The 13371-nt window shown below is 41.0% G+C and overlaps 1 protein-coding gene across 1 annotated transcript in view; it reads left to right on the forward strand.

Moving 5' to 3' along the window:
* Positions 1–348: 348 nt before the first annotated feature.
* Positions 349–13371, forward strand: part of LOC110500695 (mitogen-activated protein kinase kinase kinase 11) — a 46348-nt gene continuing 33325 nt past the window's right edge. Inside the window, exons 1-2 of the mRNA XM_090214785.1 lie at positions 349–570; positions 859–2447. Coding sequence (XP_090070911.1) covers positions 1676–2447 — 772 coding nt within the window. The 5' untranslated portion in view covers positions 349–570; positions 859–1675. The remainder of the gene's footprint in view (positions 571–858; positions 2448–13371) is intronic.

Here is a 13371-nt window from a genome sequence, read left to right on the forward strand (position 1 = left end):
GAACACGGGTATTAGGAATTAGTCCCCATATTACTGCCTACTCCATCCTCTCTCGACCAGAGCGAGTTGTTGCGTTGTTTCTCTAATCTGGGCGCAGGGGTATATTCGCCGATTTTGTTGCAAAACGTTTCGTCTGTTGCAACAAAACCGTTTACTCCAAACGGGAAAAGTTTTGCAACGAAAACGAGAGCTTCTATTGGACAAATTCAGGTAGGTCCCTCCCCGATTTGTTCCGTTTGCTCAGTTTGCTTCCGTTTGGTTCTTAAACGGTAAACTGTTTCCGTTGCAAGAAGTAATGAATACACCCCTGATTCTTTTCCTGTTGGGAAAAAGTTTCTAAACCCCACCCTCTTCTTTGATTGTAAGCACAGACGTAGAGTGGTTCGAGAACGGGACGAGGGAAGACTGCTTAAGGAAGAGGGGACATGATAACAAATATTAATGCATTAAGTATGACATTGATAATAACGACGAGCTTGCCAGGGCTTGGCACTAAAGTATCGTTACGCACAATACAGGATTTGTTTTTGGTGTGCGTTTCTCTTTTAGAAAACGTAGACTCCTAAACAGGTTTGTACAACTCTTCCTGTTGCGAACTAGGTGGATATCAAGTTCTTATTGAAAATACATACGTGTACAATTGAGACATTGTATGTCACCCCCGGGTAAAACAGCAAATATGGATACAGTTGCGCAAACAGGTGCGGGATTTGTTGACAGAACGCATAGAAGTTTTGGCCAGACACCGTTATTCGTGCTCATGGTTTAGGGCGAGTTGGTAAGCTTTGAAACTTGTCGTAAAGCACGGGGTTCTCAGGACTAAATGCGCCTTTCCTGCTATTCTTCTCCTCTTCTCAGCGCTTCCTGCTTCTGGTGGCCACCGCACTTCATGGCTAAAAATGCAGAACTCAAAATGGACAGCTAAACGGAGTTGAACTCTTCCGTTGGGTTATTATTGTCCAATGATCTGGATATTCTACAACCACCTGATGCTCACAAGAGCTGACAAGGTACAAATCTGTCGTTCTGCCCCTGAACAGGCAGTTAACCCACTGTTCCCAGGCCGTCATTGAAAATAAGAATTTGTTCTTAACTGACTTGCCTGGTTAAATAAAGGTAAAATAAAAAATAAAAAATTTTTTGGTATGATGTGATCCATCCTGTGTTCTACACGGTCGTGGTTTTGCTATAGTTGAATAAGTTCACCTTTTATTTCATATCTCAAGAAGCAGCACCTAATCATTGGTCAATATGTGACAATTTGTGGTATAGTAATAGAGTAATTTAGTGAGCTATGTGCTCAAACCACGCATTGAGAAACCACACCACAACAGTCGAGTAGAAATTTGTTTTATGGAGACAATTCTGCCTTTTTACACATTGGCACACTTGGTAGGACTGGTCACATCCATGGCCTCTGTTTGATTGTTGCCAGCTCTAATGGAAACATCTGCAGTCCATGTCAGGTTGCATGAGAGACATTTTTTATCCTGTTGTCTTTGAACACGGTTGTGTTCCTGTTGGCCAGGCCTTTGAACAAATTTCATTGGTCCCTGATGAGCCAACTAGACACAGACGAACGGGAGAGAGGCACAATAAAGTACATTATTGTACTTTATTTTCAAAAGCATACAGAATCAAACCCAGTGTCTGAACATCTGCTCGTTGTGGCTCCATGGAGCCGCTGAAGAACATTTTTACCCGCGGCCCACTGTCGAACTGGAAAGGTCTGGAACAATCACAAAAAGGGACCTTCACCAATCCCGTGTGGACGGCTTTATTCGACTATGAGGCGTCCGGTAAAGACGAGCTCACCCTCCACAAAGGTGACTTGGTGGAAGTCCTGTCACTGGACTCTGAGATATCCGGTGACGAGGGCTGGTGGGCGGGCAAGGTCAACAACAAAGTGGGAATCTTTCCCTCGAACTATGTCTCCTTCAAGCCTCCTTCATATGGGAAACTGCAGGGCAATGGAGTCGGCGTGGTTGGGGAGCTTGGGCCAGCCGTAGTGGGGGTGGGGGAGTTCGAACCGGAGGCTGTGGATTTCAGGGAACTGAGCCTCGAGGAGGTCATTGGGGTAGGTGGCTTCGGCAAGGTGTATCGCGGTACGTGGAGAGGTGGGCTGGAGGTGGCCGTGAAGGCGGCCCGCCAGGACCCAGACGAGGACATCAGCGTGACGGCCCAGAACGTGCGTCAGGAGGCCCGACTGTTTGCCATGCTCACTCACCCCAACATCATCGCCCTCAAAGGGGTTTGCTTACAGGAACCCAACTTGTGCCTCATCATGGAGTACGCATCCGGTGGCCCGCTGAGCCGTGCGCTGGCTGGGCGCCGCATCCCGCCGCACGTCTTGGTCAACTGGGCAGTACAGATTGCTAGAGGGATGCTCTACCTGCACACAGAGGCCATCGTTCCTGTCATCCATCGTGACCTCAAGTCTAACAACAGTAAGTCACTACACTGGTCACGTCCACAGTAGGCTGGTTTTAACGATGCACAGAGGTTAGAACATTGTTATAGACAACACTATAGAGAGCTAAAAGGCCAAACACGTGTCAACTACTGTGAATTACTGCATTTGCTTAGCTCTATGACAAACTGTCAAATTCAGTTTCACCTGTTCAATTGTCTCTGAGTGAAATGGTTAGTCTTTCTATTTGCTGGGGAGCTTGACCTACAGGCCTCAGGACATTGTACTATAGGTTATATTGTTGCATTGCCAGAGGCTACACCTCACCACACACTTTCTTTGGCAAGGCTCACTTTTCTCCCCCCTCCACTACAATACCGGCTCTAATAGCTCACAAATTACAAGCACAAACATACACATTTGATTATTATTGTCCCTTCAAATGGCAAAATGGGACACTATTAATTCACTTTGGCTGCAGTCCAAAAGGGATTTCAATTTTGTCACAGGTTTTGTTGTTTGCTTTTGGCTTGATCTCACAGGGAGCGTGGGAAACGAGATGATTATTTGGACAGAGCATCTCTCTCTCTGTTGCGCTACGTTATTGCTTCATGTCATGTGAGCACTGTAGCCTGTATACATATAACAGAAAGAAGAGAGCTCTCAGTCTGAGGAGATTGTGAAACGTCTAGCGAGCATTTCTCGATAATGAGACCAGCCGCTTCACAAGCAAAGGTCAAGAATTCTAGTGGGTGAATTTTAAAGACCGTCAGAAGTCACTCTGAACTTTGATGACGTTGATTGCGAGAATGGCCGTCATGTAGGCTTATGTAGGTGTTTTGGGCTCTAGCTTTGGCCATCTAGGCCCTTCCATGGACCTTGTCATTAAACCACATCAAATCGATGCAATGAAGGTGATGCAGAGAGAATTCAACCCTCTCAAACCAAACGCTTCTCGGAATTGTCAGGCTGAGAGGCTTGATAGTACCCTTGATTGTCAATACACAAGGCCACCTGAATTCACACAGAGGCAAAACCATTATTATCATAATTTTGACAAGTCCGATAATCCCTGTCAGTGGCTTGGCAATATCTGTAATGGTTCAGAGTTTGTTTTCGTTCCACTTCCCCTCCTTTTCCATTCGTTCAGATCACCACAGACCCACTTCCATCTTGGATAATCTCTCTGTGCAGCCGTGTTACGTTAGGCAAACAGAAAAAGATCAAGGTAGTGTTTTTGTTAGATGAGACCGACACCACTTCGGAGAATATGGACCATGGTAGGTCTGTCGTCTTAGTTCTACACCCAATTTCAAGGTTTTCGGTCACACCAAACACTAAGTAGGCCAAAGTATCACTGTTTCAGTCCGTCACCTCAATCTTCCTCATTAAGAGGCAAGCCAGCAGCTGGGAGAATCCCGGGTCTGACGGGAAAATAATCTGTTTGGGAGTGAGCTGGCAACCGGAGGGTGACTGGTATAAAATCCTTGATGCCATTGCCTTGCCTGACGTTGTGCCCTTTAGCAAGGCACTTAACCCCCCACAGCAACTGCTCCACGAGCGCCCAGTATGGCAGCCCCCTGCCTCAACCTCTCCAACCTGTATGTTTGCCTTTTGGAGGGGTTGGGATAAAGCAGAAGTCACATTTTGGTTGGACATTGACTTGATTTGTCAATTGTACACAATCTTAACCCCTCCACTCTCATTCTCCACTGTTCTGACTGAACAGACATCAACGAATCCACTGGACTGGAAGACATCCCTGTTGCGCAAATATATATATATATGTTTTCATGTAGGGTTTGTAGGCTATATGGAGCAACACAACCAACACAGTCCCTCTTTGTGATGTAAAGATGTTATCTCTGCACTACCTCCTACCTCTTGTTTTCTGTTTCTTTCTTTCTTCTCTGAAGCTTTGTCCCAGACCTGCCTATACTTGTCTCTCTGTTGTGGCAGTGAGCAATATACAGTTGTTTGGGGAAAGGGAGATCTGTGTTCTCTCCCGGTGGGTTTCAAAAGACACGATCTGTTCCTATAGAGAGAGCGAGAGAACAAGGGCATGGTTTCCTCAGTGTTTCACCGATCATTTCAAAGTGTACAGGAGAACCACCCCTTTAATCAAATCAAATTATATTGGTCACATCCCATACACATATTTATCAGATGTTGTTACAGGTTTAGCAAAATGCTTTAAGGGTTCAAGGAAAGGTAGAGAGGTGCACAAGTTGGCGGCCATTGAAGGAACATTGAGGTGTTCGAGCTTCTAAAATTAATCACAAACCATTGATCCACAACGAAGTTCCTGCTATTAGGTGAACTGTGAAATAGGTAGCGTAGAGATGTGGTCTTAAGGGCAGATATTCAGAAGAATGCAGAAGGTTCTGGTGCAAAGGTGTCCAATTTTTATTTCTAGTGTTCAATAGTGATAGCTGGTGGAGACCCCTATTAGCAGGAACAGAACCTGGTAATACCTGGATGTAGGATGGGACATAAACCTAACAACTTCAATTACTAATTTCTCTGAACAGGGGGAAAGAATCATCACCAAATTCACTGAGAATACATTACATAGGATGAAGAATCAATACTCTGAGCCACATCTCTATACTACTTGTCAAACATAGAAACCTGATACTATATTTTGTTGGGATGGGCGTTGGGTGTCTTTAGGCTGCTTTTGACAATTTCTTTGGATTCCTCATCTCATTCATTGTTAGAAAAAAGTTTGGTTCAAATCTGATGTTAGGTAATATAATTATTGAATATAATATGAATCCTACAAATTAAAATGACCAATTTGGGCACAACCAATTTAGTTTAATTTCTCAAAGATCAAAATCTATTTCAACAAAATAATTTTGCCGGAATGCTCATTTGATATGTTTCTAACGACAGCAATTATTTCAGAACAATCTGAGATGGTGGGTGTCATTTAAAGACTTTTAAAGTGAATTAAAATAGTTTTTTTTAGTGCACTGTTGCAACAATAGAGCTGTGTTTAGGGTGACAGACACTATTTATAGCTGTAGAGATTTGAAAGGAGGAGAGCCTGTAGCTTTGTGCTGTAGTTACACATCAGTGAAGCGTACTGATTTGAACAGGACCATTGAAGAAAGTGCACACAGAAGACTGCCTTGAATGCAGGCCAGAGGCCATCACTGGAAAGTAGATGCAGAGAGACACACACACACACACACACACACAAGAGTGAGCGTGTACACGTATACACAGGGCTGGATTAAGAAATCATGAGCCCCGGGGATTTTAAAAACACATTTCATGCAATTCTACCTCGTTTACATGGTAAAAGACATTAGCTGAATCTTTTTTTTAATACCACACAAATGACCTAAATGATTGGCTACTCTGACACTGAGAAACGGAGCTCAATCTGGCTACTAAATACAATTTCCAGTGGCACACTGACTCGCCTAATGTTGAAGATGAAGCCATAGGTTACTCGCTGTGATGGCCGATGCGCTCGTCATTGGTCATTGCAATATCCCATCTCAAGATGAGCTACTTTGAAAAACAGTTCTGCTGTTAGCCGCAAATAAAATTAGCAAAAGGCAAACCGACAGCTGCAGCAACTATAGAAATATAATCTATAGATGGCAGTTCCCATTCAAGTCAGGAATGGCATCCAATGCTAGTGTGCCCATGAGTTTAGCAGTCAGATTGCCAGGGTCAGAGGTTACAAAACCCATCTATGGATTGCATGTCTATGGCCACAATGCAACAAACTGTAGCCTATATTTGGCTCACATGCTGCCAAAACTGCAACCTTCTGGACTGTAGACATACCGGTAACCGGTACCAAAATAAAGCAAACACTTGAGTAAACAAGGGACACAAAGTATATGTTATGGTGTGGGGTGCATTTTCCTGGCATGGTTTAGGGCCACTTGTAGAATCTATGCCAAGGTGCATTGAAGCTGTTCTAGCAGCTCGTTGTGGCACAACACCCTTTTAAGACCTTTTATGTTGGTGTATCCTTATTTTGGCAGATACTTGTATGTGCTTGTGATAACTTAATTCAGTTATTTTTACAGTATATATTTCCTTAATATTGTAAAAATATATATATATTAGTACCTGTCAATTTTGGACACCAACACATTCAAGGGTTTTTCTTTATTTTTACTATTTTCTACATTGCAGAATAATAGTGAAGACATCAAAACTATGAAATTACACATATGGAATCATGTAGTAACCAAAAAAGTGTTCAACAAATCAAAATCTGTTTTATATTTGAGATTCTTCAAAGTAGCCACCCTTTGCCTTTGACAGCTTTGCACACTCTTGGAATTCTCTCAACCAGCTTCACCTGGAATGCTTTTCAAACAGTCTTGAAGGAGTTCCCACATATGCTGAGCACTTGTTGGCTGATTGTGGAGGCCAGGTCATCTGATGCAGCACTCCATCACTCTCCTTCACGGTCAAATATCCCTTATAAAGCCTGGAGGTGTGTTGGGTCATTGTCCTGTTGAAAAACAAATGATAGTGGGACTAAGCGCAAACCAGATGGGATGGCGTATCGCTGCAGAATGCTGTGGTAGCCATGCTGGTTAAGTGTGCCTTGAATTCTAAATACATTATCTACGATTGTCACCAGCAAAGCACCCCACACCATCACACCTCCTCCTCCATGCTTCACGGTGGGAACCATGCATGCGGAGATCATCCGTTCACCTACTATGCGTCTCACAAAGACACGGCAGTTGGAACCAAAAATCTAAAATTTGGATTTATCAGAATAAAGGACAGATTTCCACCGGTCTAATGTCCATTGCTCATGTTTCTTGGCCCAAGCAAGTCTCTTCTTCTTATTGATGTCCTTTGTTGTGCGTTCTTTGCAGCAATTTGACCATGAAGGCCTGATTCACGCAGTTTCCTCTGAACAGTTGATGTTGAGATATGTCTGTTACTTGAACTCTGTGAAGCATTTATTTAGGCTGCAATTTCTGAAGCTTGTAATTCTAATGAACCTCTGCTGCCGAGGTAACAATGGGTATTCCTTTCCTGTAAGCGTTCCTCATGAGAGCCAGTTTCATGATGGTTTCTGCGACTGCACTTGAAGAAACTTTCAATCCCTACCTTGTCACAAGACAACTGATTCGCTCAAATGCATTAAGAAGGAAAGAATTTCCACAAATTAAATTTGAACAAGGCACACCTGTTAATTGAAATGCATTTCAGGTGATTGGTTGAAGTTGGTTGAGAGAATGCCAAGAGTGTGCAAAGCTGGCATCCAGGCGAACTTTGAAGAATCTCAAATATAATCTCAAATATAAATAAATAAAATAACACTTTTGTTTTAGTTACAACATGATTCCATGTGTGTAATTTCATAATTTCGATATCTTCACTATTTTTCTACAATGTAGAAAATGGTAAAATAAAGAAAAACCCTTGAATGAGTAGGTGTGTCCAAAATTTTGACTGGTACTGTATATAATTAAGTGTCTTAAATACAATAAAAAATGTAGATATATATAATAATTTTTTGCTGCCTCTTGGGCCCCTCACGGGCCTGGGATCAGGGGCTAATCCGACACACACACACACACACATCAGTCAGTCATTGACACATTGGCCCTCAGATGCACACAATCGGTCGTAAACACATTGTCACACACACACTATAAATACACACTTATAATTAGAGGTCGACTGATTATGATTTTTCAACGCCGATACCGATTATTGGAGGACAAAAAAAGCTGATACCGAATAAAATGCAAATTAATTACTTAAAAATCATACAATGTGATTTTCTGGATTTTGTTTTCGATTCCGTCTCTCACAGATGAAGTGTACCTATGATAAACATTACAGACCTCTACATGCTTTGTAAGTAGGAAACACTGCCGATTTTGCAGGTTATCAAATACTTGTTTTCCCCACTGTATATACACACACACATTTTTGTAATAATGACAATTGCAACAATACTGAATGAACAATGAAAACTTATATTCATATTTCTCATGCTCATATTTCTGTGTGTTTATTATAGTTAAGTCTATGATTTGATAGAGCAGTCTGACTGAGGGGTGGTAGGCAGCAGCAGGCTCGTAATAGTCAAAGGTATATGGTTTAGAGAGAGATAGTCGACTCGTTATAATTCCTGTAATAACTTGCGTCTGAACTTGGCGGTTTAAGTCTGAACGAAACACAGACCTTATTTGAAGTAGATCAAGACATTCTCTATGGAAGACATGAACAGAGGCAGTTTAAGCACGAAACACAGACCTTATTTGAAGTAGATCAAGACATTCTCTATGGAAGACATGAACGGTAAAATAACGAAGGTACCCCTTTCAAGTTCAGACGCAAGTTATTACAGGAATTATAACGAGTCGACTATCTCTTTCTAAACCATATACCTTTGACTATTACGAGCCTGCTGCTGCCTACCACCCCTCAGTCAGACTGCTCTATCAATTATCAAATCATAGACTTAACTATAATAAACACACAGAAATATGAGCCTTAGGTCAAATCCGGAAACTATCACCTCGAAAACAAAACGTTTATTCCGTTCCGTATTTTATCTAACGGGTGGCATCCATGAGTCTAAATATTCCTGTTACATTGCACAACCTTCAATGTTATGTCATAATTACGTAAAATTCTGGAAAATTTGTTAGTTCGCAAAGAGCCAGGCGGCCCAAACTGTTGCATATACCCTGACTCTGCGTGCAATGAACGCAAGAGGTGACACAATTTCACCTGGTTAATATTTCTTGATAACCTGGATTTCTTTTAGCTAAATATGCAGGTTTAAAAATATATACTTCTGTGTATTGATTTTAAGAAAGGCATTGATGTTTATGGTTAAGTACACATTGGAGCAACGACAGTCGTTGATTGTTTTTTATAAGATACGTTTATTGCTAGCTAGCAACTTACCTTGGCTTACTGCATTCGCGTAACAGGCAGGCTCCTCGTGGAGTGCAATGTAATCAGGTGGTTAGAGCATTGGACTAGTTAACTGTAAGGTTGCAAGATTGGATCCCCCGAGTTGACAAGGTTCTTAGGCCGTCATTGAAAATACAAATGTGTTCTTAACTGACTTGCCTAGTTAAATAAAGTTTATTTTTTTATTTATTTAAAAAATAAAAAATAAAAAAATTATAATTATTAATCGGCAAAATCGGCGCCCAAAAATACAGATTTCCGATTGTTATGAAATCGGCCCTAATTAATCGGCCTTTCCAATTTAATCGGTCGACCTCCACTTATAATGGGACTTATATGCCACTTTTCAATGACCCAAAGTCGCTCTACATTTGTAGAACGAGATCAATACAAGGCCAGACTAACAGCAGGAAGAAACACACATTTAACAAAGAGTGTGTGTGTGTGTGTGTGTGTGTGTGTGCGCGCGCGCTCTGGAGCTTGGCCAACTATAGTTGGAAATCACATGGAAAATGCTACACTAAGCATTGGTGGAGTCAAACTAAACTTAATTGTCATTTCAAGAGGAACAACAGTTTAAAAACCGGTTGATAGCTACCAATTAATTTCCAAGAATATTGCGTCTGTCTGTGTGGTGCGTGCGTTTGTCAATCACTCTGTGTGTAGCCAGTTGATGTGATAACCATCTTGTGGGTTGACAGAAATACTTTCCCCAAAACCTTAAATGTTATCTGCAAAGTAGACTTACCTGGCAGAAGTAAATCTATTATTTGTTATTTGCAAACTTTGCCATGAAATGATCAGCAGCAGTACAGAACCATCGCTAGACCGGCACATTAGACCACATTCCTCACTCGCTAGATTCACAGTTAAAGGGACAGAATGGGAATTAAAGGGGAATTACACCCCCCCCCCCCCCCCCAAAAATCACATTTGTTAATTTTCTTCCAGACCTAAAAAAATAATGTTATTCAGATGTGGTTTAAGCATTGACATGGACTCAGAACATCCAATTTATTTCATTGTTTCTCTATAAACAATTTTAATTTTGAGAGTGAAAAACAAAAAAAATCTAAAACCAGCAAAAATACAACTGAGAAAACAACATAATTTGAGAATTTTAAACCGTTTTCAAAATAAATAATGTATAGGGCTCCCTTAGTTGTTTATCAACCATCATTCTACCAGGTATATTGACAGAACTTACTGCACTAAGGACCCGAGAACAGTCGCAAAGGAGAAGAATGTGCCTATTTAAAGGAGCTCTCATGCTAGAAAATGTTTAAATACCCTGGTTTAAATAAATCTTGGATCAACACTTTTTAAAAGGAGCTCTCGTGCTAGAAAATGTTTAAATAAATCTCGGATCAACACTTTTTTTCCCCTGAGTGGACAAGCATCTGACACAGCTGTGCACCACCAGCATGTTTTCACTCCGGGCCCCTAGTGCCCCAACGCAAAACATCCCCTGTGTTATTCTTCCCTCACAAACACTTGCAGTCTCTTGCTACTCACACACAGCAACATTCCCAAGTTCACTGAGGGGAATTATGAGGGCAATTTGGACATTTAGGCCACAGTGGTGGCATGTAAGGTATTCAGTCCAGGAAATAGACATATTGAACTTGATAAACTCCTAAAATGCATAGTGACTTCTATTATCTGTAACAGGGGTTGCTGCGTCAATAGACTTGCTTTGCCAGTCACAGGTATGTAGGTGGAGACTAGAGTCAAGCAATACTAGGCTAAAGAGTGCTGATCTTGGATCAGGTCCTGTTTGTCCATGTCATCTTATTCATTATGATCTAACTCTGAGACGCTGTAAGAAGACGAGCCCTGATATGGACATTAGAAAGAGAATCCTAGAGGAATTTTATGTAAATAGAAGTACAGTGCCTTCTGAAAGTATTCACAACCCTTTACTTTTTCCACATTTTGTTGTGTTAGACTTATTTTAAAATTAATTAAATGTAGATTCTGTGTCACTGGCCTACACACAATTTGCCCTATTGTCAAAGTGGAATTATGTTTTTAGAAATGTTTACAAAGTAATTAAAAATGAAAAGCTGAAATGCCTTGAGTCTAAGTATTTAACCCTTGAAGTTATGGCAAGCCTAAGTTCAGGAGTAAAACTTTGCTTAATAAGTTGCATAGACTCACTCTGTGGGCAATAATAGTGTTTAACATGATTTTTGAATGACTACAGAATCTCTGTACCCCACACATACAATTATCTGTAAGGTCCATCAGTCGAAGAGTGAATTTCAGACACAGATTCAACCACAAAGACCAGGGAGGTTTTCCAATGCCTTGCAAAGATGGGTAAAAAAAAGCAGACATTGAATATCCCTTTGAGCATGGTGAAGTTATTAGTTACACTTTGGATGGTGTATTAATTCACCTAGTCACTATAAAGATACAGGTGTCCTTCCTAACTCAGTTGCTGGTGAGGTAGGAAACCGCTCAGGGATTTCAAGATGAGTTCCATGGGGATTTTAAAACAATTACAGAGTTTAATGGCTGTGATAGGAGAAAACTGAGGATGGATCAACAACATTGTAGTTACTCCACAATACTAAACTAAATGACAGAGTAAAAAGAAGGAAGCTTGTACAGAATAAAAATATTCGAAAACACTCATTCTGTTTGCAATAAGGCACTAAAGTAAAACTGAAAAAAAAATGGCAAAGAAATTAACTTTATGTCCTGAATAAAAAGCGTTCTGTTTGGGGCAAACACTGAGTACCACTTTTCATATTTTCAAGCATGGTGGTGGCTGCATCATGTTATGGGTATGCTTGTCATTGGCAAGGACTATGAAGTTTTTTGGGGGGGATACAAATAAACAGAATAGAGCTAAGCACAGGCAAAATCCTAGAGGAAAAACTGGTTCAGTCTGCTGTCCAACAGACACTGGGAGACAAATTCACCTTTCAGGCGGACAATAACCCATAACACAAGGCCAAATATACACTGGAATTGCATACCAGGACAACATTGAAGGTTCCTGAGTGGCTTAGTTACAGTTCTGACTTAATTTGGCTTGAAAAACTATGCCAAGACTTGAAAATTGCTGTCTAGCAATGATCAACAACCAACTTGACAGAGCTTAAAGAATTATGTGCAAATATTGTACGATCCAGGTGTGGAAATACTTTCTCTTAGAGACAACCAGAAAGACTCACAGCTGTAATTGCTGCCAAAGGTGACTCTAACATGTATTGACTCAGGGGTGTAAATACTTATGTACAGGAGTTATTTCTGTATTTCATAGTTAATAAATGTTCAAACATTTCTAAAAAATATGTTTTCACTTTGTAATAGTTACATTTTTAAAATCCATTTTGAATTCAGCCTGTATAACAAAAAATGTGGAATAAGTCTAGGGGTATGAATACTTTCTGAAAGCACTGTGATGGTTAGAGATAGGGCATCACCGTTATGGCCGATTAGTCATTTGAAATAAAGTGGTTTGTTAAGTAGGTCATGGGATGAGTAGGAAGAGACGGTACTCGTAAATTCAAATCAATAACTACTCTGCATTTTAAAATGGCAAACAAGCTATTCTCTATTTGTGGCTTGAAATACAACTAGGAAGAAATCCTGGTCTTGTAGATGGAAACAGGTTGAAATGCTAAATGTAACCACAAATCGATTGAATAAATTACCTTGCTATTAGTTAATTCCAATCTTCTATATTAATTCTCCAACCAATCAAGGTTTTTTTCTACAAATACCTTTGTCACAAAGTGCATAGTTTCGCTTACTGTCCATGTTAAGAGAGACAACAAAGTTCAAAACCCCCAACTATAGCACAGCCGACACAGAGAGTGGCAAGGAAAAACTCCCTCAGTCTTGATTGGAACAAACCTGTACTTATCCTTTCGCTGACATTGGCATATCCTCAATGCCAGCGTGTTGCTGCAAGACAGGCATCACCTGTGATGGTTCAACCAGGGCAAGGCTCCGGTGTGTTTCCATTGGCACAGTGTCTGACTGGCTGTGATAAGAGTTCACTAGGCCCAGGCCCC

The sequence above is a fragment of the Oncorhynchus mykiss genome, chromosome 21 (genome assembly GCF_057628025.1).
Source record: "Oncorhynchus mykiss isolate SJ-2025 chromosome 21, ASM5762802v1, whole genome shotgun sequence".
Classification (NCBI taxonomy): Eukaryota; Metazoa; Chordata; class Actinopteri; order Salmoniformes; family Salmonidae; genus Oncorhynchus; species Oncorhynchus mykiss.